Raw genomic sequence first — 17988 nt, forward strand, 5'->3', positions numbered from 1 at the left:
TTTGTGTGCCAGACGTATTGAAACAAACTAATATATTTGGATACTAAAAAAATAAAAATCTCACTATATCAGGATTTTATACCAAATTAAAAAGAATAATTTATGAAAATATTAGTTGTATACAAGTGCTGGAGAAAACAGCTGCAGCATATCTTATCATATTAACCTTCTTATTTTAGTTATGCGAAATCAAGGTAGCTTGAGACTGATTCTCAACACCCAACTGTGGGAACAAATGGTTATAAAAAGAGCAAACAGAAAGAGCCTGTGCTTCACTGCCACAGATCAAGAGGACCATTCTGTTCAAGTATTTTTAACTCAGGTGAGTAGGAGACAACAGCTGCACCCAAAACCCCACTTCATGTAGAATTCTGAAGGGTTGCTGAAGGTTGGTTTTAGCAAATGGCCTTCATGCTCTATCAAACTGTGCTCAGCTTAGATGTTACATGACTTTTATTATGGAATGCATTAGAATAAAAAAAACAGGTGTGATGATATGATCAGGCCTTAAGACAGACGTTTCCAGACTCTGGTTCACATACCACCAATGGAATGGATATCATTCCAATAATATGCAGAAATGGCTCTTTTTAAATGAAAGCAATACACTTACAATTTCTTCACAGGTAGTTAACATTTTGTAAATTACTCTGGTAAAAGGCAGCAGCTTTCTGCCATGGTTCTCAACACAGCACTTGCAATAAATCCAACCAGGGCAGGACCTCCATTTCTCAGTTGAGAAGAATACAGAGTTCCAATATCACCTTGTGTAAGACCCAAGGGTGTCCTGGGAACCCTGATTTTCTCCAGCAAGGGCTAAATTGGAGAAGAAAATGTGCTGGACTTATTTGCAAATAGATAGCACATATGTCCCAAGTTGGAAAGTGAGAACATCCACATGAGTCTAAGGATGTTTATGGTTTCCCCAGCAGATCTTCTAGGAAGGATTCAGCTTGCTGGGAAAGACAAATAAGTCATCATTTCTAGGAAGTGTCACATATCATACACAAGCAAAGTACCATGCAGTGTGTATGCAAGTACTGTAAATCTGTCACTTCTTAACAGGGATTGACTTAACTGTGGCTGTGCTGGACTGCTGGTCTGCATGTGAGAAATATTAATGTCCTGATTTCCAGGTGTACTGGACTGTTTTCATAAAGAGTGTAATTTACATTCCGTAAATTTGTCTTGGCACTACTGGGCAGTAAAAATAGACATGTATGAGGAAGTCACAATATATGAGAGCTGTATGGGTGTGGCAAGGGTTGCAGGAAGCTGCTTCTACAGACACTGAAGAGGCTTGTTATCCACCCCTAGAGTATCCACCTGGAGACTGTATATATTAACATGTCAGGGCTTTCCTACTTCTAGAATCAAGCTCAGGAATCTTCCAAATATCAAATACTCCATAAAAACTGATCTGTTCTTCAGAGAAAGTAATTTTTAAGCTTATGTTTATTGTAACTATAGAGAAAATAATCAACCGCTGCATGTAAAGCTCAGGCAACATAAAAGAACTTCACATTATTTGTATTTAATATTTGGATGTTAATTATTAAGTGAGGATCTTAAGCTGATTGTTTTGATTAGAAAGGACAAAATACAACTCTTTCAATATTTTTAAATGAATTTTTTAAAATAGATATTTTTCTCAGTTGTTTTGCACTGTATACATTTTATGTTCTGCAGGCAAGCTCAAAAGACACTGAACACCTTTATGCAGCAATACATCATCGCCTTGTGGCCTTGCGAAGCTTTGCTGAGCAAAAGCCAGATGCTCATCAGGGAGACACAGAGTCAGAAACAGCTTTTCAGCCATTAAACTGTGATAGTGATGATGAAGATGACGAAGAACTAAGTCAAGTGAGCAGCACTGGATCTGGTAAGTGGAGGTTTTGCTGGAAATGTGTAATCCTTTCAGGGTATTTGCTTAAAGTAATGAAAATTGGACCTTTTTTTTTTATGTTGACTATAACTTTTATCTGATACAGATATCCCTTTTTCAAGTACAAGTCAGGTAATTCCTTTTAGTATTTTGATTTATTACTGTTAAAATGTAAGATTTTGCCAGCTAAAGTAGCAACACATTTATAGCCCTGGAATACTCTTGACAAAAGCTTCAGGTTTAAGAAATTTTATATTATCAATCATTATCTAAACGCTTACCAGTATATTTCAGTAGAAATTACTAGGGATGTTGAGATACTGATTTTACCTTGAGTGAGTGAAGAATGAGTCCATTCACATCAGTGATTAGCTTGTTACTAAAAGCCTGAAGCACAGTGTCTTTATGAAGATATTTATTATGTCATGGTTAACTTTATTTAAAACATGTTCTTTGATTGTAACAACTAGCTCAACTAGGAAATCTGCAGGACAACATTTACACACCATTTCTGCCAGCTTTCTTCACCGTAACAAAAATCTAGGTTTCTCAGTGAGAAAAATGACACTAAAATAGGATATTAATGCCTTAACACTTCTTTTAATGCAACTCACAATAGGGATACAGTCACATTTGCAGACAGTAAGGCAGAAAGAGCTGTTAAACCTAAAAGCTCTTCTATCTCAGCAAAAGACAAGTCATATTTCTGGAGCAAATTCATTGCTTGTGTCAAACTGCCACAGGGGATACAGGAGCTTCTAATTAGGCGTGATTTTTCAACAGATGGACTACATCAGGCAACTTTGAGTTGTTGCTCATAGGATTTGTTTCCCTCTGCAGCTAGGTAACATACTGTCCTTATATTATAAACATTCCTTTCAACAACTATTCATCAAGAATCAAGAAATGAACAGTAACAGCTATAAGTACTGTTCCCCTAAGGAAAAAAAAAATCTCCTTTATCATAGAATCATAGAATATTCTGAATTGGAATGGACCCTTAAGGATCATTGAGTCCAACTCCTGGCCCTGCACAGCACACCCCAAGAGTCACACCATGTGTCTGAGAGCATTACCCAAATGCTTCTTGAGCTGGATAATGCTGTGACCACTGCCCTGGGGAGATGTTCCAGCACCCAACCACCCTCTGGGGAAGAACCTTTTCCTAATATCCAGCCTAAACCTCCCCTGACACAACTTCAGGCCATTCCCTTGGGTGCTGTCACTGGTCACCACAGAGAAAAGATCAGTTTCTGCTCCTCCTCTTGCCCTCATGAGGAAGTTGAAGACCCCTGTGAGGTGTCCCCTCAGTCTCTTCTTCTCCAGGGACAACAAGCCAAGTGACCTCAGCTGCACCTCATACAGCTTCCCTTAATGCCCTTCACCATCTTGTTATCCTCCTGATAGACTGCAATACCAAAGACATATACAAGTTAAATATTTATTTTGATTTGCAGAAACTTCTGATACAAATATTCAGATCGCAGCCAGCAAACAGATTCTGAAATGTGTGAGGTGTTGGTTTTTTTTTTTTGTCCTTTCAGTCTAAGCATCTGTGCCTCATTTATTCCAGTTTGTAACAACAGTTTTAACAATCCCTTTTCAAGCACTTTTTAAATGGCTTCTAGCTCTTCTGCTTATTTTAATCTCTTCTCAGAGCCACAAGGTTTTAATTTGCACAGATTTCAGTTACTGGTACCCAAGTCACTCTCCACCTTCAGACATTCAATCTCACTCATGACTGTCCCTGGAGCTCCCTTTTACAAAAACGGAAGAATAATAAGCCTTATGGGTTTTGAACAGGAAGAGGTCAGTTTTAAATATCAGCATACAAATGTCCATTTAGATACAAGAGAACAGATCCTGTTTTTTTAAGAGCGTTAGTTTTAACATTTTAATTTTCATTCTTTCATTTCCATTTAAGGGTGTATGTGAATAAGTAATCTTCTTTATATTGATATAACTCAGTTTCAGAGATTACTTCTCCTTAAGAAAATATAAATGTTAAGAAGCCTAAGTCCTCAGGGACTGTTTCTTTACAAGAGATATGAGAATTTACAAAATATGCCTGCATTTTATGTGATTCCATTCTATTTGTTTTTCTCAACCCCCCCCTCCCGCTGTGGTTTTCTTTTCTTAATATAGCAGTTTCTTTCTTGTTAAAATGAACTCATGCAGTTGCCTAGATGATGTATTTCATGACACTGTAAAAGACATCAAAAATTAGATCTTTATTATCTTTATAGTATCTTTATAACAATTGTCTTTAGTGCTTGAGACTGAAGAAGAAAGCAAATATTATATACTTAGTAAGTGAATTATGGATGTTTAAGTGATTCTGTATATTTCCAAGACTGTTGTAGGCATTCCTTACAGAAAATTCTTAATCTACAGTATGTTAATGCTATATACAGACAATGTATAAGGTAGTAGAGATTTTTGTATGATTTCATGAGTTCAGTATAGACATTTATTCCAATATTTTTTAAAATTCCTAGTTGATTTGCTTTACTTTTCATAAAGTCCATAAAGAGAAATTTGCTGTGCCTGATATTTTTATCAGATCATATTTTACCAGTTACAGCCTAAATATTTTTACCAACAAAATGCTCTGTAAATCTAAGTGGAGAGAAAAAGAACAATTAACCTTTAAATAGATTTTGAGAGTGGATGGGGCCAATAAGTCTTTGGAAAGTATTTATCTTTTCCCTCTGCCTGTAAAGTGAGCTGAGGAAGTGAATTTAGACTGAACAGTAAACTTCTTGGCTGAACAAAGTCAAACAAGTAAAGTACATGGGAGGTACAAGGACAGCACTGTCACTAGGCAAAGAAAAGTTTTATGCATTAGTTCTTATACTCCACCTCACTGATCTGAATTCTTCTCCTAACATCATCCTGATTGAGGAATCATCTCTTTTGACTGAGGTGTCCTCTCTGTAATTTTATCTTAGAAGCTATTAGAATGAATTCAAAGATTCTGGAATCTAGGACTGGGTAAGTCCCAAGAAGTCTCTCCATACCCAGCCACAGACCTTACAAGAAAAATCACAGCATGCAAAGATATAAGAGTGTATCCCATATGGATCCACAAAGAATTGCATGGGTTTTCGAGACTACTGGTATTGAGAGCCCGTAGTCTCCAAACACCAGTAGTGTGTTGGTCTGAGAGCCAGACAGTATCCTAATATACAAATGCAAAAAAGCACATTCATTTGCAGAACTGAAGAATGTTTTAGGGACCCTTTCTGGTCCACTCTACATATATTCCCATCTCAGTTTCATGAGGACTCTCTGTTATGCTGCAGTTTATCAAGATTTAAAATGTTACAAGAGCTTTCTTTCTATTTTGCAGTAAAGTACTTTAAAACTTCTTAAAGGAACTGGCTCTTCAGCAACACCGCAGTAACTCATGAAAAACTGCTTTGTTTGGCACTTCTTGTCAATTTACTTTAAATTCTTCTCAGTTGTTAAGGATTCCAAACTATAAAGCTAACACACACATACCTGATGGTGATTAAAACTGAAAAAGAAGGAAAAGTTAAGAATTAACTTCTTTGGAAGTTGGAGTTTCTCTATTCTTTTCAGCAGGCACCAGTAATATCTAAAGCAGAGAAAAAAGACACTGTATGATTGGTTTTAAATGCTCCCATATCAGGAAAGAGAAGGGGGAAGATCAGTTTTAATATTCTGACAAACACAAGCTTTCATTTCACTTGTAAAAGATTTTAAACTCTTGGTAAGTATTTAGGGGTAGCCAGATGGTAGTAGCAATTTCTAAGCAGATACTGTGGTAGTGGTATTATGTGTCTGACATTATTAGTCAGTTCTACCTACTTTCTGCAGATGAGTCAAAGTCACAGAGATTACGCACCAAAACCACTTTCTCATAACCAATGAGCTGTTTGAAGGTATGTTGGATTTCTCTCAGTTTTCTGAGCATCTGTAATGAAGTCTTAAAGCAGTGTACCTCCATAGAATGAGATAATTTGCATCCCGGGTACATTGCCCTACCTAGACATCAGATTCCTTACTGTTTTTTGTGCTTGTCTTTATTGACTTGGAGGGTCATAGGCTTCATTCATGATTCACATGCTCAAATATTTGTGAATAATCCTCTGTTATCTAGTTACCTATTTACCTAAACCAGGAACTGATCATATCCAAACTTTAACCTACTGCTTTGGTATTATGAAATGCTGGATTGTTTCAAAACATGAATATGCTCAAATAAGCAAGATTTTTTTCAATAAATTCTTTTCCAGATCATTCTAGATGGAACCGCAGGCAGTCTGTTGTCTGCTCATGATATCTGCCAGAAGTTACAACAGCTCAGCTGGGAACTCATCTTCCCAAAATGTCTAAGCTGACTCATCAGCCCCTGGAGGGAGGAAATGAGATGCATATTACTTTATTACTTTTAAGTAGAGATTAATTTTAGAGACAGCTTAAGTTTAATTCATTGAGAAAGAAGTTCAGATGCACTATTGAGGATTTCAGGCAGCCTGCTTTGCACCAAGCTGTGAATAACACCATGGATTCCAATAGTCAAGAACTGTTACAAAGTCTTTCAATTTTAGAATTAAATATATTTAGATACATTATTAGATTGAGGAATTTTATAGGGGATAAGTACTTGTTCATCATATTGATGGATAATACCACATAAGCATGAACTAATAATAAATGTGAACAGATATTTGTTACTTTTAATCTATTATTTAAAAGATACATTTGGAAAGCTTTAAATTTTGCTTCACTGAAAACATTTATTTAAAATTGTGTGGTAACATTCAGCATCCTGTTTGCAAGAACATGCAAGCAAATCCTGGGGTGGCAGTTAGAATGACCAATGCCTATAGAAACTAGCCCCTCTAGAAACACCCCCTGTACAAGGGGTTATATTTAATGTTTATTTTGAAAATATCTGGAGTAGAATACTTGCTGCAGAATTTTGTTTAAGGGAAAAGAACCATGATCTGCATCTTTCAACTGTACGCACCAAAACATTTCACCATGAAGAAGTAAAAGCCCATTCTAAGGGCTATATCAGCTTTAAAATTTAAAGTGTATCTGCTTGCTCATGAACACCTTTCTAGCTGAACAAAACAAGCACCTGCACTTGTGTATATTAATTGTTCCTTTGATATACACAAATAAATGCATGCACAGTACAACAGGATATATCTACATTAAATGTGTGAGATTATCTGAGATTATTTCTGCCTTAGCTGTTGCTATTCCTAACAGCATCATTCATAAGTATGTTACACATTCTCATGTGCACAATAATTCCAACAGTGGCCAAGACAGTTGCTCTGTAGAAGTCATTCCACAAATTAATGCCTTCTACCTAAACATTTTTGTGAGAAAAAAACTCCAATTCACCTGTGAATCAAGACTTGCAGGGTCATTCATAAGCCCATGCAAAGTAAGACACACTACTTATGTTCCATGTTTTCATTCTGTCAAAATTAGAATTTGTCTGTAATCTCTCCGCTGCCACTTCCCTGATGTCCTGCACAGTTTGTCATCCTCAGAGCTGAAACAATGTTCTGAAATATCTCCAGTCCTTTTAATTAAGGTAATTGTAATGATTTCTCAATCTAAAAAGCTGCAACACACCTGATCAGTCAAGTTACAATTTCGTTTTCCCATTTGAAAATGGTATGAAGTTGGAACAGTACTAGTTTCTTCGTGAATTCTCAGTGCACTGCGAAGATTAGTATGCAGATGAAGCTGAAATAGTTGTCTGGATTACACTGGATGCAATGGCCCACCAAAATTAGCACTTGTCTGACATTGATTTAGCATTTGGATGACAGTAAATTTAAGTGGAACTTGATTTCTGCCTTCAGGAAAAAGGAACTGCTTCCCAACAGAGTACCTGTGTCAAACAGTGAAGCATGGGGATTCTCTTTGATTCCAGTCTGCCAGTAACAAAAATATTGTTTCCATAATGAGCTGTACATTGTGTCCTTTGTTATCAGCCTCACTCCTGACCACCACAATATTTACATCACTGACCTTCATATTTCATTGCTGCAACTCATCCTCAGGGACAAAGCTCCATGTTATAAAAACTCAGGCAGCTGTAAAACACAGCAGCCCTATGTATTTAGCAACAGGTCACGGTGATATGTTTGCCCTGGAGTTCAGCTGGCTATGAGCTGAATGCAGAGTTTGATTTCAAAGTCTGTCCTGATAATCAAAGCTTTCTGTGAAACAGGATTTAAGCACCTTAGTGACACGATACCCCTCTAAATTCTACTACAGCTGTAAAATCCTTGGTAAATGAGGGAGGTTTCCAGGGCAGGGACAACAGAACTTTTTCAGACACAGGACTTAAACTTTGTAATGTGCTCCCACAGCATACAGAAAAAGGTTTATAAATAAAAGCTATTTTGATCTGCCTCTTCCCAAGATCCTTACATGTATACACAAATATACATATAAACACAGACACTCATGTGCACACACACTCAAACATGAAGCTTCATCTCCCAAAAGCTGAGGAGGAGAAGAGATGTTTCTTTTAAAAACATTGGATACTTTGATAATAGAGGAAAAAATTTTTGCTCTTAAAAACCTAATTATGTGTTCTCTTTAGTCTCACGGCACTAAGGTTGACTGTTCCTCAAACCTGAAGGTACACCATTATGTTATGTATTAAATTGGTTTTAAAATGTAGTTTGTCATTTTATGACACCTTGAGAGCAATTTCCGCACCTCAACAATAAACAATTTCCTTACCACTTAAATTTCTGTGTAACTAGGAGTCTTATTTTGCGTCCCAGTTAGAGCTTCCATTACTTAAGAGTTCCATGCTGCAGAATCTCAAGACTGCTTTCCTAAGGAAACAATATGTAAGTGGTTGTGCATGCCATCCACCTATCTGTCAGACCCGCACTGAGTCCACTGTTCAGTTTCAAAGAATTGCACAGGAGTTAGAACGCTCTAAGACAATTTAAATTCTTCATGAAAATTGGCAGTTGCTGAATGACAGAAATCAGAGAAAAGCATCCTTTGAGGAAAAATTTTCAGGGTAAAATTGGTATTTTCTGAGGTGCTGGTGGGCCTAAATTGGTGTTTTTCTGCTTCTACAGCACTTTCTGGGAGGGAGGAGAAGCAGAGCATGGAAGGATAGGTCCCTGTGGCCTGAAGAGAGGTGTAGAGACATGACTCAATATGAAACCCGTATGAGCCCATGTGAAACTAGACATGATTTTTTTTTCCAGATAAAAAATCTATTTATGAGAAACCCCAGTGACTAATTTATATACATAAGGGATGTAGAGGAGGAAGATCTTATATATTCATACAGTAGTAATTTTCCCAAGGAGGGAAAACTAACAGTTCTTCATAATAATAATATATTCTACTAAGATTAGGAACTTCTAGCAGAATCCACTTGGATGGGACAAACTGAATGTCCTACTCAACATTCTGGAGGCATTTGTATCTCTTCATAAAGCTTGTCCCTCAGGTTTTTATGTCATGCTTTTTAGTGACCTCTGAAATAGTTTTGGCAGACTGTATGAAGTTAAGAGTTAGGTAATATCTCTATTGAATATATAAATACAGGAAAAACTTCTAGCACATCTGCTTTCACTGCTAGTGACAGCCAGTATGACATGGACAGAGAGGGAAAGAGCATCTTCATTTCCCTTAGATGGGTTTTAGAGGCCTTACCACGGGGCCATGCTGACAGTAAAACTTAGAAAAAGCATGCACAGCCCATTCTACAGCAGTTCTCTGTCAAAAAAGTGGACTTCAAATCAGAACAGTTTGTGTTTCTCAAACACTAAAATTATTCATACAAAATAATGTGTCTGCAGCTGTTTGAGCATATTCAAATTGCTTCTGAAATGTTGAAGTCAATTGTATTAGATCACTTGAGGGATTGTATAGTTTGCTTTGCATAAGCAAAGAGTGGGAAGAAAAGTAGAAAAGTAAATCTCTGATAATTAAAATATGTTCTAATAGAAGCACAGACAAGAAAGCTTGCTCTTCTCATCGGTTTTTGTAAAAAAAACCCCAGTAATTTGCATTTATAAGAATAGCTATACTTACTATGCTTTTCCTTAAGCTTCTTCCTTGATTTTGTAATTTGGAATTTCTGAAACAAATTACACGACTAAATTACATGACTCAACTGTGCAATCAGTGATGAGGGTACACATGTTGCAAGCAAAGTGCAAGCACACGGAGAGGATCTGGGATCAGAAATTCTATCAGACTTCACTTGCTAATACATTCATCTACGTGCCTTGTAGGACTCTGATTTGTTGCATGAGTGATGCTCTCTAAATGTTAGTCTGGAGTTTTCCTCTGGATTACCAGAATTAACAGCTGCAGTCAGCTGGTCTCAAAATCCAAGGACTTGGATTTATGAAATGTTACTGTGATGGTGTGTTTACCTCGTCCCCTGTGCATGCACCTAACACTGACAGCATCACCATTTTAAACACAATTTAAACCATTTTAAACCACAATCATTTTCTGCTACCAGTAGCACTGAGGGTCACATAGAGTAAGTCTAGACAATGCAAATAATTGGGTAAGTTAATGATGTTATTAATTAAACTGTCACAAGAAGGCATTATTCAAACACTTCAAGAAAGAGTAGAAATGAATAGTTGTCCCAGATTGTAAATGCACTACAACCAACATATACATTCTTTTGGGTGGAAATAAACTACATATGGAGATTATCTTATATAAAACAGCTGGCACAGTTGTGCATTGCCAGTTTTACAGCTAGTGAAATAGTTTAGGGAATAATTTCTTGTTTATGTAGAAATTTTTCCAGTTACTTTGTTACACAGAATATTTTGTGTATTACATAGGTATTTTTTAAAGTTCACAATATAACTTGAAGCATATAGAGCTAAGGATGTCTGTTTTTTTATGGATTTGTGTCTTGAAATTTACATCATGTATTGTACTCCTTGGTGTCTAAAATGGGCATTTCTCTGAAGCATTTTTTAACTTCAGGCAGTATTGAGGCATCTGTTTCCATGAAGAATTTTTAAGTACTCTATGCCCAAACCAAACTTGGTTTTGGTCAGCAAGGGGTTCAAAAAGTTGTTACAGTAGAAATTCACTCCTAGTCCATATTTATGTCCTACAAGGATACCAGGTTTAAATTCCTATATTTATTTGTTTAACTTTGCATGAATTAATCCATCCCCTGATCTTCTGGGTATATTGTTTTAAAGTCATTGAAAATGGAGCATGAAGAGACATGTCATATGTCACAAACTGAATATATCTCAAAATAGGTAAAGGGTCATTTGACAGTATTGCGTGTCTTCTTGCTCTGTATCAGGTGTATGTTCAAATCAAGAATTGTAGTGAGGGAGGGGTTAGTGTCTAATGAACATTTTGTAAGTAGGTCCATTTATAAAGTAAGATGCAAACTGTATTTCATATGATATAGAAAGTTTAAATCCTTTTCCACAAAGACAATGGGATATCAGACAATCTGTGTACTCTGACAAAGAGCTAGCCTGTCAGAGGCTTCCCTCTGGGAACTATGGATTAATCACTTCATAGCCCATGCTTCAGCATTTTTTCCAGAAGTTTAATCATCTACTGATTTGAATTTACATTTTAAAATAAATATTTAATATTTTATTATTATAAGCTTGCTGTGGGAATTAATTGAAAAGACCATAACATGATAATTGCATGATTTTAGAATAAAATACTGTTTCATATTCAAACTTAATGGTTGAAGCTGATTTGATTTTCAAAAATCAAAACAATTCAATGTAAATAGACAATACACAAAGCACAAAAATCTTAGAGGAGCAGCTAAATGGTCAATTAAGTTATAAAATAGATACCATTCAAAACAGAGTCATAAATTTTCGAAACCTCTTATATCTCTTAGGTCTCAAGGATGTTGTATTACCTACTGCTTTGTACAACCTTAAAGTTAATGGTTATACAGAATGAGGCATTTTCTGGTCAGCAAGGGAATTAGTTATGTTTAATTGGTTTCCTGGTAATCTGTTTCGTGATATTTTCCTTCAAGGCTAAGCTAATCAGTAGACAAAAAAAATCCTCCTACCCACCAGCAAAGACTGGAGAGAACCTTTGTTTTGTGGGAAGAGCAGAATGGCCGCAGCTATGCTTATTTCCTAAGACTCCTGGCAAAGCACTGTAGAGGAGTGCTGTATTGACAGGCAGGAGTTGCTGCTTCGATCCCTTCCCCCAGGGAAGATGAGAAACAAGGTGAGTAATGAGAAATGCGTGTCTAAGTGAAGCCTTCAGTGCAGAAGGACCGTCTGTGGCAGTCGATGCCTGCACATGCAGGCACTGATAATCATGCAAACCGCCACAGAATTTCTGGACAGCTTGCTTACAATATTAAAAAGTAACTCAGGATCGATAATTTAATTTTTTTTTTTAACCTGGACTTGCCAGACGCTGTCTCGCAACGCTGCGGGCCAGGTCCTTTCTGCCCTTCCTGACACTGGTAAATGTCACGAAGACCAGAACAGGCACGGATAACAAAAAGAACTTTTAAGCTACATGTACCTCACCAGCTCTCCGCACCAGATGCAGTATTTACTCCTTCCAAAACACAGCACGTGCTGTGTTTTCCCACCTTTCTGAATTATTTTCCGAAAGTTTTTTCGCCTCCCTCCCCAGCTTCCCAGGGAAGCAGGCCGCCGCCCTTCCACCGCCTGCATGGTGCCGGCCCGCGCCCCCCTGCTCCGACGGGGTGGCGTGTCACCAGTAACGAGAGCACGGTCGCGGGCCCCCGGGTGTGGGGGACGCTGTTTAGGAACACTGCTTAGTCTCGGAACATTGCTTAGTCTCAGAATTCCTGTCTATTCCCTCAAGCTATCTGAAGCTTTGCTAATGCACTATTATCAGTTCGTATTTGCCTTTCTGCGGTGCTGTAAAGCTATCACAAAGGCCGAGGACAGGAGCAGCAACACGTGAGATTTCTACACGCGCAATCTAAGACCAAGTAATTTCTCCCTCTTTATCTCTTTAACACTATCGCTGCCTGCCGGGACACTAAGAGTACTAGCGGGGCACTGATGGCATTGTCGCTGTCCCCTGGGACAGAGGGGAGCACTAGACGGGCGGGTCCTGGGAACACTCTGGGGCACGGGAAGTACCGGGGGTGCTGCTGCTGAGCCCTGGGACACGGGGGAGCACTGGGGAGCAGCGCGAACCGCTGGGGACGCTGTCACTCTCCCCTCACGACGGGGGTCGGTCTCGCACCCCTCACAGCGCCCGGGGGGCCGGGCGCGGGGACATCCCCCGCGCGCCGCCTACGTGCCTCGCGCCCCGTCCCGCGCGCCTCCAGGAGCCGGGGCGGGGCCAAGCAGGGGCGGGCGGGGAGTGGGGGGGGAGGGGGAGAGAGAGGTCTCCTCTACGCTTGCGCAGGCGGCTCTCCCCGGGGCGCGGGGCGGGGCACGCGGGCACCGCGCGCTGTGCTCCAATTGGCCGGGGAGGGCGCACGCGCCGAGGATAGCGCCCAGGCCCCGCCTCCAGGAGGGGCGGGTACCCGGCGGCGCAGCTCACTATTGGTGGGGCGGGCGGCTGCGCGCGGGGAGGGCGGGGCGGCGGGCGCGGCCGGGCCATGTGTGCCGGGCGCCGCCGCAGAGCGGCCGTAGCCGCCGCCGGCAGCGCCGCGCCCGCCCCAGGGAGCGGCGCAGAGCCCGGGAGATGTTCTCCTCTTGGGGCTTACCCTGCGACCGCCTCCGCCTCGCTGGCCGGGCGGCAGCTCGCCGCTCCCCGCTGCTCTGCCAGCGGACGGCGGCTTCCTCCGCTCCGCCGTGGCTGCCGCTGCTCGGCGGCGCCCACCGGCGCCTACTCGCGCTTGGCGGGCTGAGCCCCTCCGTAGCGGCGGTGGCCGGGCGGGGGGCGGCGGGGGCCGCGCCGTGCGGATCCGGGGCGGCGGGGGGCGGGTTCCGACCGTCGCGAGTGGCGGTGGTGGTGAAGACGACGCGGTACGAGTTCGAGCAGCAGCGGTACCGCTACGCCGGGCTCTCTGAGGAGGACCTGAAGCAGCTGGTGAGCGGCGGGAGGGGCCGGCGGTCCCGGACAGCGAGGGCGTTGACGCGGGGCTGCAGCAGGGTCGGGGAGGTACCCAGGGTGATGCCCGGCTCCGGCGAGGGATGACTGGGGTGATGCCCGACTTCGGAGAGGTTCCCGGTGTGATACCCGGTTCCAGTGGCGCCGCCGGGCCGCTGTGTCCGAGAGTCCCTGGTGCTTCCCCGGGCCTTGGTGGGGCGGAGCCGGCGGCTGTGGAGGTGAGCGGGGTCGCGGCCGCTGTCCCCGGGCTCTGCCCCTGCTGCCGGCGGCTCTGCCCTCCCGCCGCTTCCTTCCCCGGCCCCCGATCCCGAGAGAGCCGCCGAGCGGCACGGCCTGGAGGGGGGCACGAGTGGCGGCGCTGAACGTTCATCGCTTGCAGGCTGCCCAGAGACTTGTGCAGTAAGCGTGTTTGGGTTTTACCCTCGGAGGGATTCCAGTGTCTATCAGCAAACTGCAGTCTTTTTCTTACTGTATGAAGTATAAAGATCAGAGAAGTGCATGCATGGAAAGCACAATGTTGCAAAAAATTCCCTCTATGTCTTAGCATGGACTGATTCGCATTTCCTCCGTTTTTTTGCCTCACATCCTCACTCCATCCTTAGATATTTTCCTCCATTCAGACAGCCACATCTCTCTCAGATCCACCCTTCTTGTCATAGTTTTTAGAAAAGCATTTTTCTTTAGTCTTTAAGAAACCTTTAATGTAAAGGTCCATTACTGAAAGAAAGCAAGTGTCTCTGAGAGTTGACATGTGCACCCAGTGTCTTGTTGTCTTCATCTCCATCATGCTCAGTGACCTCGCCCATTTCTCCCTTTAGCCGGTGGCTATCTTCCAGTGTTCACTTCCCACCGGTGGGCTGAAGGACGGTACCTGCAGGAGTTACTTTGGCTGCCAGCAGTCTGTGAAGTCCATGTCATGAGATCATATTTTTATGCCTTTATTTTGGATAAATCCATTACATTAATTTGTCCACAGATTCGTTTGTGTCTGTCAAGTCTTTGGTCTCTTACAACTGGAAATATTTTAAATCTCTGTTACTTTGCAATGTTTGGACTAAACTGGTACATGTGCTTAACTTATATGGCAAGGACAAATGGCTGCGTAGCCTTGCTTTGTAAAGAATCAGGGATAAAATGTACAGTATCTACAGCAATGTCTGTGTGCTTCGCTTGGTCTTCTACCTCCTATGGAATTCCTGTCCAGACATTTTTTACATGTTTTGTATAGCTGTGTAGTTATAGTTCAACAAATTGAATGTCATTCTGTGTTAATTCTTATGTAGCTTCCTGTTGCTGAGGTGTCCCAGTACTTTATTTTATACACTGGTTAGGGGGAAAAAAGGTGTCTTACAGCTCAGCTGTAAGACTTTTTCTTCTCATTTAGCTATTTGTGAGAAATTATTTCTTGTTGTTGAGTACAGAGGTTGTCCTCAGTGTGCAGTTAAGCCCAGGAGAAGCAGACTGGGTTTGTTTGGTCACTTTTCCCTAACTGCTTCTGTACAGGTAGGACTGGGACACTGAATCAGTGAGCAGCATTGCACGTCCCTTAAGGTGCTCATGACTGGATGGTGTGGTAGCTGCAGTTTCTTTTTTTGTGAGAATGCGTATTTTGCATGATTGGTAACCTGTATTGCCCTCAGTATGCATTTTTAAAGAAGTAACTGTGAACTCGGTGATTATAATGGTTGCAGAAACACCTTAAAGTTTGTCCTTTTGGAGAAACTTAGAGGTACACAATAATTCTTGGTATTTGTGACAGTTCTAGAATTTCTTTTCTAGGACTGGTGCTTTTTTAATATCTACCTTTCCCCTTAAAATACTGCCTTGTGAGGAATTGCAGCAATAAAAGTTGGTGTCGCCAGGTAGACAAAGCCCAACTTGCCTAACTATGTGTGTAGCAATATTGAGTTAAGCTCCTGCTGTATGGGCGGGAATACAAAGATTTGTGCAAGAGCACATTGAAAAGGTCTTGCAGAATTTTTTGAATCAGAAAAAAGAGAGCAAAGGAATTATCCTTGCTGCCCATCTCTTAAATTTTTTAGCTAACCTGTAAAAATTTCAGTATTTGTGTTTTGCTGTGACTCTGGTCTCAGATCTTTTTTCCTCAGAATGAGTTAATGGCAGCCTCACTGAATATGTTACTTGAAAGTTCAGAAGATTCTTATCCTCACCGTTGGAGAGATCACTTTGTAGCTGAGTGATTGCTGTGAAGTGTCTTTCCCCCACAGTGCCATTGTGGGCAGCTTGGGAACACGATGCATTTTGCTCCCTGGTGTTAGCTGCAATCCATGTTCCCTGTGTCTCTGTTTCTCCTGGGGGGACTTCGGAAGCTGCTCCAAGGCAGCTGATCTCAGAAATGAGCCCAGGCACACTGTCTTTGGGTTTGCAGCTCAGTTGAAGTGCCACACAGAAGGCAGGGTGAGAGTGCATATGAAAGCCTCAGGTTGGGGATACAGGCAAAGAGTGAAAGCAAAAGAGCACAGGAGAGGTTGGGCTCCTTTGACGCTCAGAGCTGCTGGCTGACCCAGACCTGTTGGTGGTGGGTTGCACTGTAGGGGCTCAGGCTTGGGTGATCCTGGAGGAGGATTGTAGTGTAAGGGAGAAGCACGAAAGGAAGAGCATGGTGCTGTCATCCTCTGTCATGGACCTTCAGATGTCCAGACACCAGCTATCTGAAATACAGAAATTCAGTTTCAAGGCAATGTTTGAGGTTTAGATTTGAGCAGCCATACCTGGGCTTGTTGCCTTGCCTGTTGTGAGCAAAAGAGATGTTTGCAAGTTTCTAGAAGATAGCTGATGTCTGTACTTGGAAACTTCAGATATCAGTATAGCACAATTAATGAAAACTGGGGGCTTATTCTGCCTGGTCACCAAGACAGACAAGCAGTCCTGAAAGTAGCTGTTTCAATCAGTGTGTTTATGTATTAAGGCTGAATATACAGGAAGTAACTTAATGCAGAAATGATGGTGCCTTTGGGTACTCATCCTAATGAAATGAGATTTGTTTCATGTTTAAGGAGGCTGAAGATGAATCATTGGCATACACCAATATGTGCTAAAATATTATAGAGGTCATGGTATATGTCTTTATCTATGATATGCACAGTATAAATCACAGTATCCTCCAAGAAGCAGAATACCAGTAATGGAGGTGACTGGCTGACATTTCTAATAAGCCATAAAGGCCCTGGGCACCTGTAGCTTAAACCCTTCTGTGGCTTTACTTTTGGATGCTATGTGAGTTGTATTATACAAACACTATGAAATGTTGCAAAGTCAAAGCTGCAGGGTCACAATTCCAGAACTCAAATATTCTCTCTCTGTGCAGACAGAGATAGGAGAGGTAAAGAAGCAGTCCAGATAGCAGAAGAGCAAAACTAATGGTTGAAAGACGGAGAGCAAGGGCTACTTTTACAGATCTACTAAATGCTGCCTTTGCTTTATGAAATTTAAGGGGCTGTTGGATTTCTAAAACTTGCAGTTACCAACTCTAAGTTATACTAATCTTTCTCCCAAGTCCCTACAAACAGTTTGCTTACCAGAAGTGACAGCAATTTGCATTTCTTGTGACCTAGCTTACTGGGATTGGCATCTAAATATGACTAGTTACAAAAATGAATGATCCAGTCAATTAGTACTGAAGGCTGTTTCATGTTCTGTTTATTTCACTCTCAGTAAATCCATGCAGAGGAACCGCTGCTGTTGTCCTTATGTAAACTAAGAGAATATAATGCCCCAGTAATAGGGCTTGTTTCCTGACTTCTGGGTTTTGTTTGGTTTGATAGTGCAGATGTGGTAAGTTGCTGACTTCTCACAGCTGTAAGGTATTTAGGGAAGGTGAAAAATTTACCTGTCCAAATACATTTCATACACAATTCTAATTATCTTTGAAAATGTCTTGTCATATGAAAAGTTATGTTTGTCTTGGACTTAGTTGGAAGGAGGTCATTCAGTGTGGACTAGAGTTGATATTCTGTTGTGGCTGGTTTATGAGTCTTTATTTGGAGCAGGAAGGGAGAGCAAGTTGGAGGTTTGGAACAAGT

General features: G+C 41.2%; 2 protein-coding genes across 6 annotated transcripts in view; both read left to right on the top strand.

The window, feature by feature from the left end:
* Positions 1-8643, top strand: part of RANBP3L (RAN binding protein 3 like) — a 32484-nt gene extending 23841 nt beyond the window's left edge. Inside the window, exons 13-15 of one of the 2 annotated variants that reach the window (XM_077171451.1) lie at positions 180-322; positions 1690-1882; positions 6148-8643. In XM_077171451.1, the coding sequence (XP_077027566.1) occupies positions 180-322; positions 1690-1882; positions 6148-6191 (380 nt within the window). In that variant the 3' untranslated portion in view covers positions 6192-8643. Of the gene's footprint in view, positions 1-179; positions 323-1689; positions 5721-6147 lie in introns of those variants that run through there. The other variant, XM_077171450.1, reaches the window with a different exon arrangement.
* Positions 8644-13467: 4824 nt separating this feature from the next.
* NADK2 (NAD kinase 2, mitochondrial) overlaps positions 13468-17988 on the top strand; it is a 32797-nt gene continuing 28276 nt past the window's right edge. For 2 of the 4 annotated variants that reach the window (XM_054651729.2, XM_054651731.2), the window contains exon 1: positions 13468-13924. In XM_054651729.2, coding sequence (XP_054507704.1) covers positions 13577-13924 — 348 coding nt within the window. In that variant the 5' untranslated portion in view covers positions 13468-13576. The remainder of the gene's footprint in view (positions 13925-17988) is intronic. The other 2 variants (XM_054651728.2, XM_054651730.2) reach the window with 2 other exon arrangements.

The sequence above is a fragment of the Agelaius phoeniceus genome, chromosome Z, assembly GCF_051311805.1.
Source record: "Agelaius phoeniceus isolate bAgePho1 chromosome Z, bAgePho1.hap1, whole genome shotgun sequence".
NCBI classification, from domain to species: Eukaryota; Metazoa; Chordata; class Aves; order Passeriformes; family Icteridae; genus Agelaius; species Agelaius phoeniceus.